At 31.3% G+C, this 13953-nt stretch overlaps 1 protein-coding gene across 1 annotated transcript in view; it reads right to left on the bottom strand.

Annotated features, from left to right (window-relative positions):
- Positions 1–6984: 6984 nt before the first annotated feature.
- LOC106459334 (dynein light chain Tctex-type 1) overlaps positions 6985–13953 on the bottom strand; it is a 31084-nt gene continuing 24115 nt past the window's right edge. The window contains exons 3-5 of the mRNA XM_013918955.2: positions 13023–13146; positions 12146–12223; positions 6985–8535 (exon numbers count right to left, since the gene is read on the bottom strand). Coding sequence (XP_013774409.1) covers positions 8465–8535; positions 12146–12223; positions 13023–13146 — 273 coding nt within the window. The 3' untranslated portion in view covers positions 6985–8464. The remainder of the gene's footprint in view (positions 8536–12145; positions 12224–13022; positions 13147–13953) is intronic.

Raw genomic sequence — 13953 nt, 5'->3', positions numbered from 1 at the left:
TTTGCTCTTATCAGGTATAACTACATACTAAGTGTTGTGTTGTCTTCAACAAATTTAACCTTCGCTCTTATCGGGTATAACTACATACTAAGTGTTGTGTTGTCTTCAACAAATTTAACCTTCGCTCTTATCGGGTATAACTACATACTAAGTGTTGTGTTGTCTTCAACAAATTTAACCTTCGCTCTTATCAGGTATAACTACATATTAAGTGTTGTGTTGTCTTCAACAAATTTAACCTTCGCTCTTATCGAGTATAACTACATACTAAGTGTTGTGTTGTCTTCAACAAATTTAACCTTCGCTCTTATCAGGTATAACTACATACTAAGTGTTGTGTTGTCTTCAACAAATTTAAAAATTTATTTTGAATATTGTAAAAATAAACACATATTTGCAATACTTGGATAACTTTTTGTTGTTAAGCACAAAGCCACACAATGGACTATCTGTGCTCTGCGAACCATGGGTATCGAAACCCGGTTTCTAGGGATGCAAGTCAATAGAATAACCTAACGACTTTTTGTAGCATAGAATCTGTGATTCAACGAACTAGACTATCCTATCAAATTCCTCCTACCTTCTTTCACTACAATTTTTCAATTAGCATCGGGATTTCAAGAAAAAACAAGTTGTTTAAGAGAACTGAGCAAAAATTCTTTGTTCTCTCAATCTTTTTGATTGTAAGGTATTTAGTGTTGGTTTATACACACCGAAGGATTATCATTTGTTTTTGTTAGAAATCGGATCTTAATGTTGTCTTATTAAAAAAACGTAGCACTTGCATTAACTCTTTTTATTAGGACTTTTATCTACTTCTGGCGCAGTTTTCTCATTTCTTAAACAAACTGTTTTTAAATTAATTTATTCATGTATTCTCTGCTACAAAATTTGTAGACTATTACACTTGTTACTTACATTCCAAAACAAATATAAATCAAGTACCTTTATTAAATTATCAACATAAAAATAATGCAAACTCCAACTAATGATATGTAAAGTTTTGTAATTAGTTTCAGATCTTCAGCCCTAATTACTCGTTAGAGCTACTAGAAAGATGCCACTTGCAGACTGTTAGATAAGTAAACTAATTAATGGTTACCATAATGAATTCATATTTGATGACGAGTAACCCACCTTTTAGACAATAAAGTTTAGAGATGACTTGAATGGTTAGTGAACGAAATTTTATTAGAAATGCACGTTTCGACAAGCTGATGATGATATAAGCTTGTTGAAACGTTGTACATTTGTAATAAAGTTTCTTTCACTACCCATTCAAACTGTTTCCAAACTTTGATTAATGGTTAAGTTAAACAACATAATAATACAATTTTGGAACTGACCACAGCCTGTATAATTATACATATCGTTTTTGTTAATATGTATGAGTTTGTGTGTGTGTATGTACGTATGCAAACGAAGTAAAAACACTGGAGTTATTCACATCCTTAGAAGGTGTCTCTTCAACAGCAGTCTCTGGAACTTCCCTAACTTTATGATGACTCTGCTGTATCCTAGCCCGTTCAAGATCGGCAGTCGCCATAGTTTTACCGTCATTACCCTGGTACTTTCACAAATTTTTCTATAAAAAATAATAGACCTTTCAAAGGGCCACTTCTGATTGGTTATACAGACACATCAATTTTTGGGCGATGCCAGCTCTTCCTCCATAGTTATGTGGTATGTTGATGTGGCGATGGTCTGACAGGTAAGGTTCCTGCAGGAATAGCTGAACAGCCTTTCTTATGAAATAATTTGTGACTTTCCTATATTATTATTATGGACATCCATCAGTCTGCAACTTTGCAAACAAATTTTGGATCTTAGTATTCTATGGCCTTTTCAAAAATGTACTCATATATTATTGCAGTGATGTCCCCACATGTCACACAATGTGTATACTTCTCAACCTATTGCTGTGGTTGAGTGGTCAAGGTAATGACAACTACTGCTTCAGTAGCTATTGCTGCAGCTGTTTAATGTGAGCTGGTACTTATGTACAGTTCCTACTCAAGCTTCTAAGCTAGCAGAATCTGAAGATTGGCAATGCCTTTTCAGATATAGTAAGCATAGGAGTTGGTGCCATATCATTCAGAAGTGATCATTATTGGCTGGTTGATGAAGACAAGTCGAAAGTTATTGGGTTTATTTTCTTAGTGTGATTTACCAACCTTTTTGATTCTGCACACTTTTAACTATCACGATCTGCTTGATTATATCTTTCAACTGCAACTCAATATACAAATTTAGTATGTTCTTCAAAAATAATGAGTTGCAACAATCAAAAACTACAGACTGACCAGGTTAACAGCAAAATGACCGAGTGCTATAAGCACTAAGCTTTAACACTGCAAAAAATAGCTGATCATTACTTATCTCCATCTGTGATAGGTCAGAAGCTACAAGCAAGTTGCAACAAAATATTTTACAAGCCTGATATCTTCTATGAAATGGCAAAACTTCCGCTAAATATCATTTCATGACTATCATATTCTTCCAGAAACGGTTAGCACTGTTCTTGTCTGCAAACCAATATTGGTTATATCAGATACCAAGAACGACAATCATACTACAAGACTCTTTGCTAGGCAGTATCCAACTTACACCTTTTGCATGACATCCAAACTACAACTGAACAGCATGCAAGTTTCAGTTTTGTGAAGTATGTGTAAAACTGTAAAAAGCAGCAGCCACATCTGAATCTATGTAGAGTGGCTTTAAAAACTCAGAGTTTGGCTAATTTATCAGCCACATCCAAATCTATGTAGAGTGGCTTTAAAAACTCAGAGTTTGGCTAATTTATCAGTCATATCCAAATCTATGTAGAGTGGTTTTAAAAACTCAGAGTTTGGCTAATTTATCAGTCACATCCAAATCTATATAGAGTGGTTTTAAAAACTCAGAGTTTGGCTAATTTATCAGTCACATCCAAATCTATGTAGAGTGGCTTTAAAAACTCAGAGTTTGGCTAATTTATCAGTCACATCCAAATCTATGTAGAGTGGTTTTAAAAACTCAGAGTTTGGCTAATTTATCAGTCACATCCAAATCTATGTAGAGTGGTTTTAAAACAGAGTTTGGCTAATTTATCAGCCACATCCAAATCTATGTAGAATGGTTTTAAAAACTCAGAGTTTGGCTAATTTATTATGCACAGACCAAGACGAAGTGCCAATAAGTGTGAATAAGTAATAGGTCACGATCAACACTCATTGATTACCTCTGCTTCCACTCCTGATGTCAATAAGCGTGCACCAATTGAATAAGTAACACATCACGATCAACTCTATTGATTACCTCTGCTTCCTCTGCTGGAGGGGTCTGGCAATATCCAGGGTTATCAGCTGCAGAAGAGGGACTTCAACTCCCTATTGGGACCTTCTGTAAGAAAGATTTTCTTCCAAGCTGCACATCTACATCATCACACTATGTCCAGCTGTAAACCGATACCAAAGGTTGGGTGTCTTATGATTCTAGTATCAAGCATTGTCCAAAGTTTCTCCTGATATAGAAACTATTAGCTGTATTGAATTTCAGGCTTTACACTTGTATCACCCATAGCAACAACACTACACACCATCTTACACTTACAACTGATAATACTAGAGCTTATACATGTCTATGCTGCATTATTTCTTTATGACAATGTTGCTTCTTAGCAAACAGCACCCAAGTTATATTCGGAACTTTCTTTTGCTCTTCTGAAAGCTTTTCATTCATCAACAAGGGTATTCATCCAATAACAGTATGATTGGCATCACTGCAGTAATAATAGCTTTCCCAGCAGCACCACCATGTCCAAATGGGTAGGTTCTGACTGATGCACAATAAAGTCCATCAGCTTTTCTATACTGCTGTCTGGAAAATGCTGAATAACAAAATAATGTTCTTACAGTATTGTTACTTAACAAGCAATTATTCCTACCAGTTGTTTGAAAATCATTAACCACTTCAGGTAGTTAGTCCATTCTGTTAGAGAAGCAAATAGTTGTCACAAAATGTTGGCATTTAGCAGTAGTCACTGTATGACTAGTTTACAATATTGCACACTACATATCATACTGAGCCTGAAACATCTCTGTTCCCATACCACTACCAATGATATCTGCCAACACAGGCTCATCATATACAGCAATTCTTATGGTAAGAAGCAATTGTTAAAATTGTATTTGAAAACAAACTCAATATCCACTTTTTTTACATGCAATCAAGTTGATACTTTTAGATATTAAGTTGTTGAGCTCTGACACCAGCTTGCTACCTTACGTCAATGAGTATTCTTTCTGCTATCCTCTCAGATTGTTCAGAGAACTTTAATTACATTATTTTCTGAAATATGCACAAATGTCTAATGAAAACGGTTCAGAATTAGAGTAATTTCATAACTTAGTTGAAAGTAACTTTACAGAAAATAAAAATAAATAAAAGTAAGCAATAATGCCTAACAATTAACATAAAAAAGAAACTTACATGATTAAGTAGCATGTTAAAATATAGTTTTATCAACCCACAAGCTTTCTAGTTCTTTAACGAGCTCTTCACCAGGAAGAATTTAGTGTAATACCGATAATCGGTTCAGAAATAGGAATCAGACTGATTATTGCATAATTGTGCAATAATTGAAATTGGTAGAATTTGTCTAATTTCCCGATCACAGAAAACCAAATGCTGAGAAATTAAAAATAACACCACCCAGACCACTTTATTCACAACAACAATCTTCTGATTTGTAAGTATCATGACCGTGTACTTTTTCCTTCTTATTCCGACAAGAAACACTATTCACCATAGAATAAAATATCTTCAGTGAAACAAACTGTGTCTGTTTTTCATTTATTTACATAATTTGATACACTGAATGAAAGAAAGGTTAAAAAATAATGCTCAGCACATCGCAAAGCACACCCATTTATTTACAGACCATACATTCGCAAACTGTCGATAACAGCACCCAATGCACAGAGCTAATACACAATGTGTGCTTCCCGGAGATCTACACAGACCTTTCCCATGAAGTGCCATGTGACTCCCCATTAGTACCGCACTATGGTTTTTCCACACTGGATGTTTTATGTTCAGTTCACCAGTTCTTAGGAGTATACTTTTTTGGCTCTTTTTACAACGTCTGTCTTACATCACTGGTCATTTCTCAAGTTCATATCAAAATAAACACATTTAACTCTTATTATTATTGTACCTTCCAAAAGTAGAATGACCTACAATTTATTTTTAGAAAGATTGATTTCGGGTATGGCTTCTTTGTCAGAACAATAGAGCCACATATGTTACAGTATACAGCTAACCCCGTAACACACAATTCATTTACAAATTGAAGTTAGTAGATGGATGCTCTGTGAACGACAAACATTTGCACCATGTGCACACTGAGTTTATGCATTACGGTACATACACTGACAATCCTCAGCATACACCATGTGCACGTATCCTACATTACATCACACCGGATTATGAACAAAAAATTTCAAACACTGTCACTTTATTTGACCTTTGATTAGAATACATTGTTTGGTTTAGTTCAAAATGTGTAGAATGATAGCAAATGTCCTCGAACTTATGACTGAAGTGAATGATAAATTTAGACAATGAACCTCACCAATTTGTTTTTCTCTCACAAGAGTCACATAACATTATGTATAAATCATGTACTAGCCATACAATCAGTCCCCATTTTTATTTTTCGTTCGTTTAAATAAAAAATTAAAGAGAGATCATGATTTATTGTTTCTTTTTTTTTGCATGGCACATTTATTGGTAACTTTGACCATTTAAAATTTAATGAAGCTTCAAAGAACATTCTCTGTAGTCGCTACAGTTTTTAACGTTAAACTGTCAACAATACTACATAATGACATCATCAACTTTACTTAATTGGAATTGGCCGATTGTGTGCTATAATAATTGGCAATAGGTGATTTCCATTTGTGAGATGATTGGTAAAACAGTAGAAGATTTATAACAGTAACTGAAAAAAAAGTATAAAAAATACAAATCAATCATGTGAGAAATCACAAGATGATACACTTATTGTTGTTAATGTTCACATTAACAATAATGTATAAATCAAATCTTCGATTAAGTCTGTCTACTTGCAATGTGTAAATTCACAAATCTGTTAAACATACGGAAATTGGTATTGACAGAGAGCTCTTTAAAAAGCTGGAAACCTTGTGGGTTAATAAAGCCTTAAATATTTTACTATAATACTTTAGTCTGTAAGTTTCTTTTTACATTAATTTATCCATGTTTAAATGACAAAACAACTAACAGTTGAACTTTCTTTTCAGTGAAGCAAAAATAATAAATATAAAAAAAAGTTTTGTAACATGAATCACTTTTAAACTTAACAAATGTACTGGCTTTTTTAGTAACAACAACAAAACTATTTAAAAACTAAGGAACAATAAACATATGTTAGATTATGAAATAGTTGGTGTTACAAAAATTATATTCATAAAAGATACTTGTTCTTTCAAAACATTGGAAGTGAAAACTTCTCAAAATATAATCATTTATACTTACAAATTGAATTTAAGCAGTTATGAATTATCTTATTTCACAGCATATATTTTGATTACATCAGTATTACGTTCAAGATCACTATACAAAAACAAGTTTTTAACTCGTATTTTAGTATATGCATAGTCAAAAAATATACATTTATGCACCAATAAAATTCAATCATTATCTACCTAAAGCAGTATGTCATGTTTGTACCATCTGATACATGTATCTATAAGACACTGTCTCAAAGGATATAAAACTCAACCAATTCATCCCAATAGCTGCTCTTACACTGATATCAGAAAACTGTGACTGACTACTAGCATTCCCTTTGATCTCTAAATTAATGCAACATAGTTTGAAACAGAAGTTGAAAATTAAAGTACCAAAAGTGAAAAAGGTTTTTCTGCAACTTGTAGATAAGGATAAAAACACAAGTGATGGCAATACCTAAACACATTGGGTGTAACAACCATATTTTTTATTTTACTTGTACTAATCTTCTTGCATTTGAGTAAAAAAAACCTAACACACTAAAAGTTCATTAGTTGGTAACATTTAAGGCATATAACATAAATAATACATACTTTACAGTAAATTATTTATTAAAAGTAAAATAAATTCAGCTAAATTGTAGGAAATTCAGCTGTCACTTAAAGGTTAAAAATTTCTAAACTAAGTAGTCTCAAAAATGATTATTGTACCATTACACATCTCTAAAAATTACTAGCTGACAAAATACTAATTTCCTTTTTTGTGTAGGATAATATTTCAAATGTGAAAAATGTAATCTTGAATATAGAAAACATTTCACCTTACACACAAGTAATCCCATATGGGAATATGGTAACTGAATCAGAACCCAGTCCAGGAAAGAACATACAGAAATACAGGGTCTACACACCATTCACTGACTTTGGAAGCAACCAGCATTCACTTTAATATTTGACTAATAATTTTGTGTGTGCTTATTTGGTTAATATCATATAAAGTCATTCATAAGTTATCATTACAAATTAGAAGTTACAAAAAGCTAATGATACACTAGTTTGTAATTAATACTAAAACCGATGTTGAAACAATAAAATAATGGGTGATTAAATAAAGATAGTCAATTAAATGCTAAATACATACTCAGTTAAGATAAGTTAATGCAAAATTTAACAAATTGAAAATCACAAACTGTTGGTGAAAACATGACATTTAGCTGGACTCTTCAATGGCCAAAAAATAAAGCATAATGGAAATTTCTAAAATGAATAATGTTACTGTTGGGTATAAATTTTAGTCATTCATACACAATTAAATTATCAAGAAATAGCCTACTAATAATAGGCTGACAACAAAATATGTAGTGTACAACACTACTGCTCCAGATTTCTACAAATCCAAGTCATAAGTTCTCAAGGAGACATATGGTTTTCATATGGGACCAACAGAAAACTTGTCAGCTTTTGTATCTAAACCAAAGACCCATAATAGCTGCATCGCCCCACCACCACCAAAAAAAGTTTAATCAGTGTGGCACACTTATGGTTTACAGTATATATATATATATTTAAAAAAACTTGAAGTTAATTGCCAAATATTAAGTTTAGTAACACACATACTTTTTTCCTGAGTAGTACTTACTGTAACTTCTACTAAAAGATGCTGTGAGATTATGAACTGTATGCTGATTTCACTAGCACTGTTATCAAACTAGAATCCAACATAACTTTTTATAATAACAATTGAAACAGCATCAATATTTTTAGCCTTTCTACAGGAAACTGCAAATAAATTTATCTCAATCATAGTACATACCAGAAAGAAGTTCAAATTTTACAAAAAAACAATCTGTAGTTACAAACTGAGATAGCAGAATCATATATATATGATGTAGAGAATGAAGGTCCCTCTCATAAAGTAAGCATGCTGGTATATATAATATCAGCTTTCAAATAGCCAAGCCAAAAACTGAAACAATACAGTACATAGTCTTGTTCTCCCACCTCACTGTGCAACTACCTGTAATAATACAGATAAATCATCAAGTTAACAATGACTCTATTACAGCTGTTTTGCAATGTTTATGTACATTAGCTTTATGATAAGAAAACTACAGTTTATGAATGTTATTATCAATATTTGCCTATAATACACATAATAAAAAGGTCAACTAATACATAACTTGCAAAAATATAACACAAGAAAATAGTTACATAGAATTGCTATAAATAAAATACACACTACTGTAAATAATAAATATGTTATTAAAATATCAATGTTATTATACTCAAAAGGTCAAAATTATACATGTTACAGTCTATTACAGCTGTTTTGCAATGTTTATGTACATTAGCTTTATCCTTTTTAAAGGATAGAAAGTTTTTACTTGGCAGTTATTATAAGCTACCCAATCAAATAGATGAGGTAAATGAAAAATTGTATTATAAATTCAGTATTTTTAATGATAAAAATACTAATATGGGTGCAAGTGATCATTGCTCAATTATATTTGATGGTTTGCCTGCATATGGAGATAAGGATTAATGAGACTCTGGGTCCAAATTTCAAAAAAGCAAATTTTGAAGAGATGAGATAAGAATTATTTTATGTGAATTAGGCAACTGAATTAGTTGAAGATACTGATCAAAGGTGGAAAACGTTTTAGAATAAATTCTTGAATATTCAATGTAGACATGTTCCTTATAGACAAAAAGAAAAAAAAAAGGAGTGGCTACAAGTAAAAAACCAGGTTGGCTCACAAAGGATAAAATCAACGAAAAGCATTACAAGTACAAGAAGTCTAAGTTCACTACAATGATGTGAGATATACAGAACTATACTAGCTCAAGAGCATTGGTCAAACAGGAAATTAAGAAAACAAAAAATTTAGGAAAAAATGTTGGCTAAAAATGTAAAAAATACATATATTTCTTCAAATATATTAACAATAAGTAAAATGTCAGAATGGGAATAGGGTCATTGAAGGACGACACCAGAAGGTTAATATATTTTGATTACACTGGTTGACAAAATCAAATGCTTTCTCTCATCAAAACACACTTTTCTAGACCAGTTTTCAAATCTGTCTTCTGTTCTAGTTATCAAAATAACTGGTGTTAATTTCAGCACAACTTAGGTAATAATTACATAATAGGCTATTAATATTACAATTTTATTTATTTTTCAGAATAATTCCCATAAACGTTATATACACCATACACTTGGTTAAATTTATACAGTACACACTTATGAAAAAAGAATGTACAACAACTTAAATTATAATTAAGGCAATAACTTTTCAAATTTGATCAGTCTCATAATGAAAACTTGACATGCTAGAGGAAAACCAACAACAGATTTGGAATCAGCATCCCAAGAGCTATCTAGCCCACCTATAATTATATCTGATGAAAATGATTCATTGGCCAGTGTTATGGGATGGCTGGATTATTACGTTCTACTTTTTCTTCAGTGTTTACAAATTAAGATTTAAGCAATATTCCTCAACCTAAACAGCTGCTGGATGGAAACAAGATGAAGACATTAATTCTGAGCTTGTTAAGAAAAAAAAGAAGTTTAAAGAACAATAAAGCTCCTGGGCCAGATAACATTTCCCCAATGGTTTTGAAGGAGATTAAGGATTGGATATGTGAGCCACTTACTACTATTTTTTTTGTAAACCTTTGATTAGTGGGCAGATGCCAGGGGAGTAGATGTTGGCTGATGTTTGTCCTCTTTTCAAGGGAGATGGTAAAATTTGTCCCAGTAATTATAGGCCTGTTAGTCTTATATTAGTTGCGGGAAAAGTTTTGGAAAGTCTGATAAAAGATGCTTTTGCAAAGTCATTTAACAAAGATTAGAATTTTATTGGATAGTCAACATAGTTACACTAAGGGAAAGTCTTTTGACATTCTTTGAAAAGGTTACTGCTTATGTAGATGAAGGTACAGATGTAGATTTGATATATATATAGACATTCAGAAAGAATTTGACAAGGTCCATATAAAAGGCTTGTAAAAACAATTATCTCTATAGGTGTGGAGGATAAGTTAGCAAATTGGATAGATGAGTGGCTGGATGGAAGAAAGCAGAGGGTTGTTATAAACAGAGTTCAGTCAAACTGGATTAATGTCACAAGTGGGGTACCTCAGGGTTCAGTCTTAGGACCTTTGCTCTTTTTGATTTACATCAATGATATAGATGAAGGGATAGTCAATAAATTACTTAAATTTGCATACATACATAGCTTTAATTTCAAATACAAAAGTGATATTTTAAACACAATGTATATTTCACTAAACATTCAGATAATTACATATGTCTATGCATATTTTCAAAGACTCAAGCATAATATTTGTTTCCTATGCTCTAAGTACATTTTGTAGAACTTGAACAGCTTGCACAGAAAATTAAGGGTAAATCACTATTATTGACAAATGTTTTGGATCATCAGCCTTTATATTTTTATACCACATAATCATATATACAACAAAAGCAGTCAAAACAATACCATCTGTATGCATTCAATTCATAATATTTGCATAATATAGGTTTAATGGGTTATTTACTTGAGCTGTGACATTTAGTAACCAATGCTATATATATAATCAGTTGCAAATGTAATGTAGTGCCTATAAATGGAATGAATGGCAGGATGATTTACATGACTCATTTATAAACACTTTACTATGCATCCAACAATTAGCAAGTACATTTTGTGTATATACATGTATGAATCATGCACTGGAATAAAATGTCATTTTGAATATTCAATTGCTGACTTACTGACATCACAAAATCATTTTATATATAAATATAAGTGTACACATACAGTTACGCCTACATATCCTCATTTATATCTGATTCAATACGTATAAATATAATTATTAACCATGCATTTTCTCTCTCAACATGCACTCGGTCGATTTGACTGACCACATGACCACTTTGTACTTGTTATAGTTTAGATACTAAAAACTTTTAATATATTAAGTGTATCTTCACAAAATTTTGTTGTAGTTCACTAAATAATTTTTATTTAATAAAATAATGCACTTTATTTAATTATTACAATTATAAATAAAGTATAAAAATATGGATCTCTTTAGATTAGTTAAGGTTAGATTAGGCAAAATAAATAATAATATAATAAAAATGAAGAAAATCATACAATAGAATACTTAGAATACCCTAAACATTCAGACATAGGTGATAATTTCTATTAAAAAAATTTTGTTGTCATAAGTTCCTTAGAATTAGTGTTTATTAAGTGCTTAGAGATTTCTGTATGTACCAGTTATGTTTGGTCCATGCAAAAATGTCACATGGTATACATTTGCCTTTCATTGTACTCTGTGTTTTATTTTTAAAGCCAGACTTCTGTATGATGAATAATGAGTATGATGTAGCTTCTTCAATATCCCAAAAATTAAGACTTCCCTAAATTCCCTCTAATTTTCTAAATAACCTAAATCTTAAAAAATTGTTATGCTTCTGTTTATCTTTCCCTCCATCTGTACTAAACTTCTGTATACTTCCTTCTACATATTCACTTTGTACATCATTATGTGGATGTAAGCAACATTACATCAGCTCCATACAAAAAAACAAAATTCTGTTAATGACATACCATCTGTAGTGTTATCCCAATAGCATGAGCTTGCAGTATGAAGTCCAGCTCCATTTTTCTGCATTATTACACAAGTTACTGTAGAAATATAATGAAAAAAAGAAGAAACTTGACTTTATCTCTTCTATGAACCACACTAAAACTTTAAATGATATATACTTCAACAACACAAGTTATACAAAATAGCAAGTAAGATCAGAAAGATATGCAAGTTCTCCATACATCTTGAATACGTCAACATGCATTTACACCTCTTATTTAATTATGTAACTATTTTTACCTAAAAACAGTCAACAAGATCTATGATCACTTTTCTGTAATAAATGTTAATACTCAGTGCCTAAATAATAGCTAGTTTGCACATACACAATAGAATTAGTATCCCTTCTGTGTTTTCATACTTATCTATTGAAAACACACACACACAGTAAACAATTATAATATTTAAAGTCAGTTTTACAAGCTGTAGGACAAGAAATAAAATCTTTTAAACTGGATGAAACCCTTGAATTTCAATTTCCTAGTTAGTCATTACAGCAAACATAAAGAGCATTAATACCATTTTTTTAACATAGAAATTTCAACATTAGAAATAGCCGAGACATAATATTTATAAATGATATATTTACTTTTCCTAAATTTCAGTAGTCTTAAGTCTTCAAGATACATATATTAAATTTTAATTCCACCAAAACTACTGGCATATGCTATAAAGCAATAACCAAGATAACTATGTTGTGCATAAATCAATTCATTCTTAGCAATTAAGTTTGCATTTATAACATGAAACCAAAACCACAAACATATCCAGAGACAACTATCACTAACCAACTTGAACCATGAAATATATTTCTTAGTACAACCATTTTTAACTTACCAATGTACTTGAAGGGTTTGTTGAGTTTAGTGACATGCCCCAGGATCTGTTCCACAATAGTGTTGGTCCACTGATTCACTTTACTATGTTGGTAAGCATTTCCCCCAATAGTGCCTTCCACCGCCTAAAGGTAAGGATCATTATTAGAAAACTTTGTGAGTGTGCAATTACCAATAGTGTGCAGATGTTTAACTTGTGCATCAAACAAAGAGTGATGTTAAGTTCAGAGTAGTTTTACCATTAATTAATCACAAAAGTACAAAAATGTGAAAATCATTTCTTTTTTTTTCAGTATGCTGCATTATCTACCTGCAAACCACACTTCCCATAATAAACTTCCACTAGAGCTGAGCAATTAGTGGTACTTGCTAAGTGATTAAAAGACAGTTCCATTAATCAATTAGTACAGTATTTCTCAAACCATGGTACCTGCAAATAAATAGAAAAAATAGTGTTCCCAGCCTGTGTAGCTTTGCTCTAAAAAAATACAGGACAATATTTTGATTATTTGGCTAGTTGGAATAATCTAAAATAGTAACAATCAGAAACAGTAGTTTTGATTTGTTGGTTATTTTCATGAAAATCAATTCAATTATAATTCTGATTTATGGACTGTTGGAATAAATGAAAACAGTTACAACTTGAAACAGTAGTTTTGATTTGTTGGTTATTTTCATGAAAATCAATTTAATTATAATTCTGATTAATGGACTGTTGGAATAAATGAAAACAGTTACAACTGGAAACAGTAGTTTTGATTTGTTGGTTATTTTCATGAAAATCAATTAATTATAATTCTGATTTATGGACTGTTGGAATAAATGAAAACAGTTACAACTTGAAACAGTAGTTTTGATTTGTTGGTTATTTTCATGAAAATCAATTTAATTATAATTCTGATTTATGGACTGTTGGAATAAATGAAAACAGT

Source organism: Limulus polyphemus, unplaced genomic scaffold (assembly GCF_000517525.1).
Source record: "Limulus polyphemus unplaced genomic scaffold, Limulus_polyphemus-2.1.2 Scaffold594, whole genome shotgun sequence".
NCBI lineage: Eukaryota > Metazoa > Arthropoda > Merostomata > Xiphosura > Limulidae > Limulus > Limulus polyphemus.
The sequence above is the reverse complement of the archived record's forward strand: the minus strand, read 5'-3'. Positions and strand labels throughout refer to the sequence as shown.